This window comes from Callionymus lyra, chromosome 9 (assembly GCF_982586985.1).
Source record: "Callionymus lyra chromosome 9, fCalLyr1.hap1.1, whole genome shotgun sequence".
In the NCBI taxonomy this organism is placed as follows: Eukaryota; Metazoa; Chordata; class Actinopteri; order Syngnathiformes; family Callionymidae; genus Callionymus; species Callionymus lyra.
The window spans coordinates 18,441,396-18,453,797 of NC_141826.1; the positions used below are offsets into that span (position 1 = coordinate 18,441,396).

General features: G+C 43.7%; 1 protein-coding gene across 1 annotated transcript in view; it reads right to left on the minus strand.

Annotated features, from left to right (window-relative positions):
* afg2a (AAA ATPase AFG2A) overlaps positions 1–12,402 on the minus strand; it is an 88,617-nt gene that overhangs the window by 49,736 nt on the left and 26,479 nt on the right. The window contains exons 13-15 of the mRNA XM_087799567.1: positions 11,927–11,980; positions 11,780–11,862; positions 11,597–11,717 (exon numbers count right to left, since the gene is read on the minus strand). Of these exons, the coding sequence (XP_087655693.1) occupies positions 11,597–11,717; positions 11,780–11,862; positions 11,927–11,980 (258 nt within the window). The remainder of the gene's footprint in view (positions 1–11,596; positions 11,718–11,779; positions 11,863–11,926; positions 11,981–12,402) is intronic.

A 12,402-nucleotide genomic window follows, 5' to 3' on the forward strand; every position in this document is an offset into this window, starting at 1 on the left:
AGCTTTGGAACGATCTTCCTCTCTCTTTGCGCTTGATGGATCTACTGACTCAAGCATCATCTTAAGATGTTTTTATTTGTTCTGGCTTTTCCTTGATTTTCTGGAACTCCTGTTGTGTTGTCAGTTTTCTCTTGACCTTAAAGTACAATACTTTATTGAATATTGTTTTGATTGTTTAAGCGCTTTGTGACCCTGGTCTGGAAAAGCGCTATATAAATAAAAATTACTTACAAAGAATGACAAACAAGTCACTTCTTATGACTCTTGAATTGAGAATTTTGTTATAATCATTGGCGCGCTCAAGTATTGCCACAGCGACTTATGTCCCGGCAAGACGGGGGCGTTTTTCCAACTGAGACCACCACAGCGCCGCTCTCCGGGACCGTGTGGGTGCTCGTGCTGAGGACATATCCCGGGGTGAACTCTCCTCAGGTGCACGCCGGCATGCGGGTAAAGCCACCGAACCGCTCGGGCGGAACGAAATCCCCGATCCGCACCACCACACAAAAAAACCTGCTGGCGGCTCTCCACCACCCCGATCCTGAAACAGACTCCCGTTGAAAAACCGTCTAATGAATGGTTCCTCTTCTGTTCTGAACCCAGTCCAGTTGAGTGGATTTTCCAAATTTTCCCTGTTTGTGTCTTTTTTTGTTTTGCTCGTTTTCGAGCCGACAGTGGTGCCTCTGTGCGCTCGTCCAATGGGACGAGGAATGTTCGCTGGCCGACCGGCTCGGAAATTACGGCCCCGGCTGCTGCGGGAGAAAATAAAATTGATGCATTCTGTCGAGCGTGCGGCTTTTAATTAGTGGCTTCCGTCTGCTAATTGGTTTCCCTCCCGGTTCTCTCCACCGCCTTGATTCGGGATTGAAACCAATTGACCGCTCGGCGTTTTCGAGAGCGCTTTGTTTGTCTTTGGAGAAACCGAACGCTGTAATTAAGGAGCGAAATTAATGTTTTCCATCAAATGGCTGCATCTTTGGTGGGGATTAGCAGTGTTTATTGTTCCCAGTCCACCGGGGGAACAAGTACGCGGTCTGTGTCGGCGTTCAAGCCCCCGATTCATCGTCGAGCGAGCGAGGCTTTTTTTTTTCGTCGGCGAGACGACCATGACGGACTACATCGTGGCTCTCGGACGAACTGAGTCACGGACGTGCGTCTTGAATGAATCCGTTTGAGTCCCTACAGCAGCGGAACAAATCCAACATTCTAGTTTCGGTGTTTGGTGACGCTTGTATCCACTAGAGGGCTCAGGGACTTCCTAAGTCTCAAGATTCTCAACAGGCCTGATCCCAAGTGAGTCACAAACACACATTTTTGCACCTATTTAAACAGATATGAGTCTTAAGAGTCTTTTTGTTAAACCAACAATCCAACAGGAAGTTTATCCCCACCTTAAATAATGCGACAGGAAGTGAGTTTGACTCTTATTAGTCCTATCCATCAACTTAAATCTCAATAAAGTTAAATCCTATTGTAGGTAAATATCCGAGTAGACTCAGAAGATAGTGGTTCTGAAAGAGTCACAGACTCGGTTAAATAATGTCGAGTCATGAGTCATACGTGCTTCCTGTTGCGATTGTTAGCCGTCGCAATATTTAGTATCCATCTTCAAGATCCATGTAGGAGTAAATGAGTCATATTATCTAGTGAATCCCTGCAGGCCTGAAGTGAGTCACAAACAGACATTTGTGCGCCTATTTAAGCAGATATGAGTCTTAAGAGTCCTTTTGTTAAACCAACAGGAAGTTGATCCCTACCTTAAATAATGGGACAGGAAGTGAGTTTGACTCTTTAATAGTCCTATCCATCAACTTAAATCTCAAGAAAGTTAAATCCCAAATATTCCTCTAATAAGTCTGAGTAGTATTTTATGTAAATATCCGAGTAGACTCAGAAGATAGTGGTTCTGAAAGAGTCACAGACTCAGTTAGCTAATGTCAAGTCATGAGTCATACGTGCTTCCTGTTGCGATTGTAGAACAGTGAGCCGGTGAAATATTTAGTATCCATCTTCAAGACCCATGTAGGAGTAGATGAGTCATATTATCTAGTGAATCCCGTGACTCAACGGTGGTTCCTCTCACAGATACTTGGAGTGGACTACAGTGGAAAGTGAATCCTCGCTCGAGTGCCGACTCTGCCACATAGAAATCAAAGAGACGTGGATCTCCATGACTTGGGTTTACAGTCCTACTGTAGGGTCTGACGACGCTCGGGAGCCGGTGCCGAGCAACCGTAAGAAGGCAGTTTTTAATGACCTGCAGCGATTCATGGACTCATAGTGGATCCGTTGAGCCAAGACTTCCATGTCGGCAGTGGTCGGACGAGTCGTCGATGGCGGCCGAGTGACGGAGAACGAAACGCCTGGATCGGTCGTAAATATGATGAAGAGAAACATTCAGAAAAGAGTGATCTGCTTTCTGTCTTGATTCCGCATCCCTCCCCCCCCCCACTGCCTCCCCCCCATTCTCCCTTCGCCGGCCTGTTTACAATTACCGTGCTGCGAATGAATCTTCCACGAATGACCGCTCTACTGGCAGCCCCGGCTAGTCAGGAACAAGGGAGCTATTAGCAGAGGAAGGAAGAAGGGAAAGCCAAAATGGGAAGGCTAAGAGCTTGGAGGCCCCGGCGAAGGGGGGAGTCGAGGCGAAAGGGGGGGACGGTGATAGAGAAGACGCCACCACTCCCTGAGGGGATGAGGTTAACAGAAGAGGGGGCAGGGGGTTGAGTGGCTTCTCAGCATCTCACCACTTTCGCCACCAGCAACAGGAGGAGATGAAAGAGATTATCTCCGAAGGCAGGTGGTCCCGGGTCATTTTGGGGGAATTCTTGAGACTTAGGGTGAACCTTTGACACCACAGGACATCACAGGGATCTGGTCCCGGAGCAAAGGAAGTGGAGGATAATTTGAAGAGTTGAACCGCGTCCACAAATCCTCACAAATTTGAAATTGTAGCTGTACTCGTCCTTCCTTGTGAAGTCTTTTTTTTTTGCAATACAATTATCTCGAGCAGCAAGTTTTGGGGTGAAAAGGATTCCTAGGGTTATATTTGGAATCAGAAATACAAACAGTGCTTTTGTTTTTGTTTGTTAGTTTTGCTAGCAAGTGCTGGTTTGCTGGACCAATGTTTACCGTAATTAAGACTGTTTGGGGGTTTTTGTAATTAAACATCGGCTATTGTTTACTTCAAGTGCGATTAAGGAAATAGAAACCCCTCCCGAGAAAACTAGCGCTAGCTGGTGGAGTAAAGTACAAAAGCTTCAGCGGCACTTAACGTTTACAAGTATTTCTTGTGGGTTTATTTTCTCTTTTACTCAAGAAACCATTAACAGAATTTCCTCCACCTGTTTATACGCGTTTATAGCGGGTTGAAGTAAACTGCTTCCTCTGTCTTTGCGCTTCGTGGATCTACTGACTCTTTCAAGAAACATCTTAAGACTTTTTTATTTGTTCAGGCTTTTCCTTGATTTTCTGGAACTCCTGTTGTGTTTTCAGTTTTATCTTGACCTTTAAAGTATATACTTTATTGAATATTGTTTTGATTGTTTAAGCGCTTTGTGACCCTGGTCTGGAAAAGCACTATATAAATAAAAATTACTTAATTACTTATTTACTAAGTGTTTTCTGCTTTTTTTAGCAGCATCAGTCAATGATAAGTATGTATGACCTTATTTACTGCAAATATTTTGACATGCGATTGACTATTACTACCAGCAATTAATAATATTTAATAACATTATTTACTGATCCTTGACCAGGCGGTGGTGGGTTTCTCAAGTTGAGAACCACTGGCAGACTTTTGGAAAAAAGTGAGTCACAGAAAACACTCTGGATCTGAAGAGCACCCTTGAGTCTCTGCGCACTTGTCAGCGTGGGGAAGGTGTGTGAGGGTGGCAGGGGTGAGGCGGGGGGAGGGTTCGTGTGGAGGGAGGTTTAGGGAGGAAATGAGGGCTCTTTGTGCTCTGCTACCTGGCAGACATCTCCAGCATGTGTCGTCTTGCCTCTTGGCAGGCCGAGACCACCGGCGCCTTTGGAATGCTTCTCAGTTCAGGAAATCTCGTTTATTCTCATAAATGCTTCTCTGAACCCCCACCAACACCCCCCCCCCCCCCCCAGATGCAGCGGTGCCGGAATATTTCCTTTTCTTTTTCTTTTGTCCGCTCACCTATTTTTCAAGATGCTGGAGTTAAGTTGCATTAGCTCGCGGAAGACGGCGGCGAAATGCTAGTAGAGATAAGATAACGGATCCGAAGCTCGAGTCCAAGTCATGTGACTTCAGTGTGTATTTACCAGAAACCAGTAGAGTTGGTATCAGCTGAGCCGATGAGATAATCAAACGGGTCACTAACGGATCCATCATGAGGATCAACCGCACACGTTCAAGCGAGTCCATCCATCAACCTCTACACATTTATCTGACACATGGGATTCGACTTTTACCGTAACTTCTTTCCGCCGACCGAATTGGGCCTGATTTGAGAGTCCGGTCGGGGTTTGCGGCGGGTAGTCTTGGACGCGCAACGTGTAAGCCGATCCTAATACAGCCCCCCTTGAAGTCCGATACTAGCCTGGGGATCCTGCTTCCCCCCAAAAGCTCGCAAACATACGTGCAGCTTCCCAGAGCTCATCCGTCCCCAATGGTGTCCCGTTACACTTCCCCGCAAAAATACTCTCACAAACACACACACACACACACGTGCACACACACAAACACTGTGTTTTCTTTTGCCACTGCAGCCGAACCGGGCCGCAAGCCGCAGCTCTCGCTCTGCCTTCTCATTACTGCATCTCAGAACACCAGCGAGGCAGGAAATAGTTTGAATACTCTCAAAACAGAAACTCTGGTGAGCCCGAGCACAAGAGGCACTGGAACAACAGGCGGTCGGGCTCGAGTGGCAGGTTTCGAATCTCGGGTCCAAGAGTTGGGAGGATGTTCACCTTCCACGGCCTTCCCCCGGTACCAACAGAACCACCGATCCGGAAGAAAAACTGGTAGAAGACACTATAGCCGCTGGCAGGGACAACCCAATGAAGTGTACTTAAATATTCCAGGGTCAGATGAAGACGTTTGCCTTCTCGAGCTGGATACTGGATTCAGAAGGTTCTAGACACGTGTTGACTGAATTTTGGTTTATGGTTAATGGCGCCTACTTATGTAGAGCTTAGAAACCTGGGTGTTGTATTTGATAAAGACATGTCTCTTGTTCAACACTGCAGAAAACTGACCAGAAACTGTTTCCTTCATCAGAGAAAAATCTCTAAACTTAGGAAAATGTTGTCACAACATGATCTGGAGTTTATAATCCATGCATTTGTGTCTTCTCGCCTGGACTATTGCAATAGTTTGTTTTCATGTCTTAACATGAAGGATCTGTCTTGCCTGCAGTTGATACAAAACTCTGCAGCGAGAATTCTGACCTGCTCTAGTAGAAGAACTCACATTTCTCCGATCCTTAAAACTCTTCACTGGCTTCCAGTTTCTTTCAGGATAAACTTTAAAATTCTTGTTCTTACTTTCAGATCTATTCATGGTAAGGCTCTTCTTACATCAGTGATCTGATCCAGCCTTACACCCCAGCTCGGGCTCTGAGGTCTGTGGATCAGAATCTACTGATGGTTCCTCGCACACGGTTCAGGAGCAGAGATCCTTTCAAAGCTTTAGAACGATCTTCCTCTCTCTTTGCGCTTGATGGAGTCTACTGACTCCTTTAAGAAACATCTTAAGACTTCTATTTGTTTGTTTTATTTATTTTTATTTGTTCAGGCTTTTCCTTGATTTTCTGGAACTCCTGTGTTGTTCTCAGTATAATCTTGACCTTTAAAGTACTATACTAAGAATTTTTTGTTTGTTTGTTTAAGCGCTTTGTGACCCTGGTCTGGAAAAGCGCTATATAAATACTTTACACTAAAGGTACGCATTCACCTATTCACGCACACTGATGGGAGTAGACCGCGACGCAGCATGCCAGCTCAAATATCAGGAGCAATCAGGTGAAAGTGTCTTGCTCAGGGACACAATCTCGTCTGGAGGTGGGATTTAACTCGCAACTTCTCAGGCCATAAGCCAAATACTCTACAATCTGAACTATTTTGTTCAAAATTCCTGAAAACCGCGACAGCGAGGCCTTTGGACCAGTGCCAGACGTCTGGTCTAATATTTCCCTCCTCACCAAAAATCTTATCTTAAATTCCCATCTTCGGAATAACCGTCTCTCACCGTCGACTCTTACAAACTTCTACTGGACCTCCTGCGCTCGGGCGCCGACTCTTTTCAGAACCGAGCTGTCGGGGAACAAGAGAGCGAGTGGCTCTAATCCTTTGAGACAGCACCAATAGAGATTCCATCATGCTTGGCTCGTCACGAGAGCAGAGCTCGGGATGTGATAACGTCAGCGCTACACAAAATAAAGCGCGGCTTGTTTGGACTGGCGGGCTTACAGCCGCCCTCTGAGCCAAAGGTTGTTTCCTGTGGAGGGCAGGAGCGGCTCAGGTGCAGAGATCTGCCAAACAAAAGGCCTGGAGCCGACTGGAAACATCTAGACTCGGGAGCTCTTTGAGGCTTCTTTGAGAAGAAGTTTCTGAACAGTTTAACATTAAAGCTTCTTTCATCTTTCTTCTTGACTCATTCATATGAATGATGATTTCACTTCGAACGATATGGAACCCAAGTTTTGTACCACCTCTATAGTAGAACACCACAAGACAACCATGGTATTTCACCCAAAAACGTATTTTCCCGAATAAAAGACAAAAAGGTGTGCTAGACCCGGAGCCTCCCAATCTTGGTGTTTTACATTTAGAAAAATATCTCAACATTTTACAAAGCCTTGAACATTGAATCAAGATTGTTGAAAATGTTTCCAAAAAGAGGGTGGAGTACAGAAGAAATTAGAATATATTATTAAAATATAACAATATGAAACCACTTTCGAAGCAGGTTTCTTCTCTAGAGAATTTTTTTTTTTAAATATTACACAACTATTCATCTACTTCCATTTGACTAATCTTAAGTTCTGACCAGAACAGAACAAAAGCCTTTTGACGGAAAGACGTTTCGCAGTGAAAGAGGCGGACAAAACAATATTTAAAGCAAAAGTTTGAAATTAGTTCGAAATTATTTGGATATTCTTGTGGTTCTTGCGTCATAACTGGCCCTTTTTTTTTTAAGTATCATTGGCACGTTATTTCCGATCTGGCCTTCATACCCACGACAGCCTATGGTTGGAGAAAGGACACGTGTATTCCCACCACAAGGACCTCTAGAAAGTCTGGGGGGGCCAATGGCAAGACCCCTCATTATTGGTTAAAATCATCCTTAAAGGGCAACTAATGTCAAAACTCAACTTTTCTGACTTACTTTACATTTTTTAAGGTAATTATTTCAATGAAAATAGAATTTTGTGCATTAAGACACATATTGATCAGTACACTAAAGGTCCAAGATCCGGTACCGAGTGAAAAAGATTTAGTAACAGACCCGTGTTGAGTAGTACAACACCGCATATGACCACTGGGATCTTGGAGTGCTGATGCTTTTTGTACCCGAGCGCTACAAGTTAAAAATATCGGAGGAATCAAACCAGCACTAATTAATCTAGAGAACGACAAAATTAGAAAACTCTTTTCTTGTTAGCATGGCAGCTAACATTAGGGGGCGACATTGCATGGACAATATCAAGGAGTCAAAAACTCAAACCTACACGTCGTCCGGGCACAGATTATTATGGCTGCCGAGTGAGGGCGAAGCCTCAGAGGATATATTTAAGAGTGGAATGAAGCCAAAGAATGAAGGCATACACACATGCATTACAAACACTGGCACCACTTCCAAAAGGGAAAAACAGGGGAGGAGGGAGGAATCAAAGCTACACTTAACTAATGCCCGAATATTTACCAAGTGGCCCACTAATTACAGTCGGCTGGAATTCGACTGTGATTACAATTAGCAGCGTCCAGACCGGCTCGGAAAAGCGCTGGCAGATGTTCCGGCTGCTCTGAAGTCTGTATTTACACCGACTCCCGCTGAAGCCCGGTAGGCCTCAGACGGCCTTTATGAATTAATGCGACGGCATTAACAAGAGACGCCGCTCGCGTTTGAAAAACCCGAGCGCAGGTCCAGATGCGGGCGAAAGCCGAGCGCTGGAAATTTATGGAGAGAGGAAAAAAAAAAGGCCCACTTAGGGAGTTGTAAATGGAGGAATTCTGTTGAAAATTGATGCTGAAGGAAGGTGAGGAAAAACACCGGCTAAAATTAGACACAGTGACCGTGAAATGTTGCTCAATTACAAGGCCCGTTTGTGTCGGGAGAAATATGCGTGGGGACACCAGACCACGAGACCATGAAGCCCATAAAAAGTTCTCATAAGACCTCACGCTTCATTCTCGTGTTTCAGGCTCGTTCGTCATGAGGCGCTGCAGCGACTCTTCCAAAGATCCGTGACTCAACTCTCACCTTCGGCTCTTAACGCTGTTTGAACAAACATGGAGCGAGTGTTTTGTTTCTACGAGGGTTTAACACGAGAGAACAGCGGCGGGTTTGGCACCATCTGCTGGTTCGAAGCTGCACTACAAGTACTTTAAACCAAAACTGGTAATATTGAATTAATTAAAATACAAAACAACGTTAATGATGAACAGAAGTATTTAGGTCTTAATGAGTTTCAGCTTCATTTTCAGAGGATGAAGAACAAATCCAAACAGTACATTGTAATCATTAATGTTGTCATACTTACAGCAGCAGCTCAAGTTTAAAGTAACTTTTCTGATACTGGAAATAGAAAATGAAACCACACCAGTTATAAAATAGACTAACTGTATTTCAAGATAAAGTATGTACTTGAAGTGGGGGGAAGTTTAAGCAGAAGACACAAGTAGCTGAAATGGTTTTTATAGTATTTTCCTCATAACAGCATTAGAAGTTACATCAGTAACTACACATACTACTAGTAATGCTCGTAGCTGTAGTAATAAAATTAGCAGTAGTTATAGTAGTAGTAAATAGTAGCTGTAGTTTTCATAGTTAGTTGTCTTGGTAGTAGTTAATAGAAGAGTTAGTTATAATAAGTAATTGGAATGGTAGTACTTCAATAGCAGCGTTATTTATAGTAGTTAGCCATGGTTTACTGTAGAGCTAGTTAAAGTAGTTACTCGAAGTTAATAGTAGCGGTAGTTTGGTGGTTCCAGTGGTTATAGAAGTTAATACTAGCTGAAGCTGTAGTAGTTAGTAGCAGTACTAGTTTGTAGTAGCATTGGTCATGGAAGTAGTGAGAGTTATAGTAGTTAGTAAGTAAGTAAGTAAGTAAGTAATATTTATTTATATAGCGCTTTTCGAGACCAGGAAGTAGTAGTTATATTACTAAGTAGTAGTAGTAGTAGGTAGTAGAACAGGAGAAGGTCAAACTCAGAAATAGAGGTTATAGAAGTTTTAGTAGTGGTAAGTAGAAGTGGTAGTTATTGCATTGTCATTAGTAGTAGTAGCAGTATTTAATAGTAGCTGTAGTTACAGAAGTCAGTAGTATTGGTAGTTAATATTAGTGTATTAGTTAACTGTAGTTCGTGGTGGTTGAAAGTAGCTGTAGTCAATAAAGTTTTACCTTACCTTACCTTACCTTAGTCATAGTTTTAAGTAGTAGTTATTAATAGTGGTAGTTATAGTTGTTAGTAGTGTAAAAAGTAGTAGAGTGTCTCCTACAAGATCTGGACCGGACCAACACAAATGGACCGGACCTCTGACTCAGATCAGCTCCAGACTTCCTAAAGTGTGGATCAGATGATTCCCTCCAGACTTCCTGTTTCCATCTGATAAGAGCGAGAACACAGCAGTCATGGAGCTCAGATCCACACGAGTGTCTGAAGACGACTTGTTTACACGACTGACACACAAGGACGGATCAATCTTCCCGGAGCCACGATCAATCACCGGCTTCTTCACCGGGGGTCAGAGGTCGGCTCCGGGTGATTGGCGCCACACAAAGGAAAGAGGAAGTGGTAGAGTTTGTGGAGTTTGTGGAGTTTGTGGAGGGGGGGGGGGGGGTTGTTTACCGACGTGTCAGCGAGCAGAACACTGGACTGACCCACTTTAGACGAGTGACGGACGAGCGCTCCAGTCCAGAGACCTTCAGGAGTCTGACAAACTATCAACCATGAAATCTGTGAATCATGTCGTGATGAACAAGTATTTCGACTTAATGTACATAAACTTGAATGAATTAAACGACAAAATATAATCCTTAAAAATTAAGTTTCTCTAAATAATTGGTGGACAGTTACATTTCCTCAGGGGCCACGTTTTATACAGTGACAGTTGTTAGGGGCCAGTCAGCAAAAATAAAATCAAGTGAACAAACCTAATATGCTAAATGTATTGTTTTTACAGTACTTTGTGTACTTTTTTTTTTAAATCTCATATAGAAGCACGTTTTCAAATTTCTAATATTCACTTACATTTTTATTAGGGTCACAAAAATACAGTAAAATGTAGTAGTAGTACTGGCCATTGTAGAAATATTTGCAGTAGAGATCAAAAAAACATTAGTAGTATTTACGGTAGTATTACTAGCAGCAGCAGTAGTGATAGTATATAGTTGCATCAATTACAGCATCAGTACCAAAAGTAACTGTCGTATTACTAATAGCATTAGCAGTAGTAGTCCGGCTAGCAATTAGTAATAGTAGTATTTTATAATAGCGGTGGTTATACAAGTACATATTAGTAGTTAAGAGTAGCAGAAGTTATAGTAGTTGCAGTAGTTAGTTGTAGTAGCAGTACTAGTAAATAGAAGAAGTAGTTAGTCAGGGTAGAAGTTAAGGGTAGCGACAGTAGTTACTGTAGTTATGGTAGCAGTAGTATTAAGTAGTCTTAGTAGTAGTTAGTAAGAGTAGTAGTTAATTGAAGCGGTACTAGTAGTAGATTTAGTACTAGTAGTAGAAGCATAGTAGCAGAAGTATTTAACAGTACTAGTAGTTGGTGAGAGTGGTAGTTAATCGAAGCGGTACTTATAGTAGATTATAGTACTAGTAGTAGTTAATAGTAGGTAGTAGGTAGCAGTAGTTACAGTAGTTGGTTTAAGTAGCATAGTAGCCGCATAATTTAACAGTACTAGTAGTTAATACTAGTATTAGTTATTAGTAACATTAGTTACAGTAGTTAATGGAAGTAACAGCAGTAGGTAACAGTACTAGTAGTTGGTAAGAGTAGTAGTTAATAGTACCTTTTAGTTATACTAGTTAGTAGTGGTAGTAGTAAAAGTACTAGTTGTAACAATAGTTGGTAGAAGTAGTTAATAGTAGCGGTAGTTATATTATTCATTTACATTTTTGACAAATCAATGATGACTAAATCAATTATTAAAAATATTACGGCCACAAAAGCAAAATAAAACTGTGTACATGAAAATAAAGACAATAAACTGCAGCTGGATCTACTAGATTCACACGTTCATCCGTCATGTGACAACAATAGGCGACAGAGAAACTCATCGGTCAGAAGAAAGAGTCGGAGAAGAAAGAGCACAAGTGACCTTAGCCCTCGTCAATCAAGGGGAAGTGAAAGAAAGAAGGCGACGAAGAAGCCGCGGCCGCGGCGGCCAGGACTCACCTGATCGATCATGTCGGGTCGGTTGGTGGCGGCGAGCACCGTCACGTTCCCGAGCCGCTCCACGCCGTCCATCTCCGTCAGCAGCTGCGCCAGCACGCGGTCGCCCACGCCGCCCGAGGAGCTGCGGAGACCCTCGCCCGTGAGCGACTCCGAACGGAGGATTCACGACGAGCGGTGACTCACCTTCCCCCTCTCTCCGAGGCCAGCGCGTCGATCTCGTCGAAGAAGACGATGGACGGGGCGACGGCTCTCGCCTTCCTGAACACCTGCGGAGGAGAAGGTTCCGCGGTCACACCTGGAGGCGAGCGAGACACGGAGACCGGACCTCACCTCTCGGACCCCTCGCTCCGACTCGCCCACGAACTTGCTGAGCAGCTCCGGACCCTGAAAGATTAGTTTTCATGATTCTTTTGTCATCAACAGAGCCAGGACTCACAGGTTAAATTCTCACTTCAAAACCTTCCATCACTTTAATGGACTCTGAGGAGATATTTCTTCTAAAATATTTGACTCCCTCACTGAGGAGTCACTGTCTCCATGACCCCTGGTGACCCCCGACCCCCCCGCCCCAGATAAACAAGCACTCAGAAGAACTTCCTCTTCTGTCGTCGGATCTTTCAGCGAGTCTGAGTCCAGAGAGGAGACGACACTTCAGTCGTCTGCCGAGTCCAGGCCCGACTTTTTTGTGTGTGTGTGTGTGTGTGTGTGTGTAAGAGAGACACAATGATAACACTTTTGACAAACAGGAAACCATCTTCAAAGCAGCGACGTTTTAAGTCTGGATCTCTTATCCGAGTCTTTCAAAC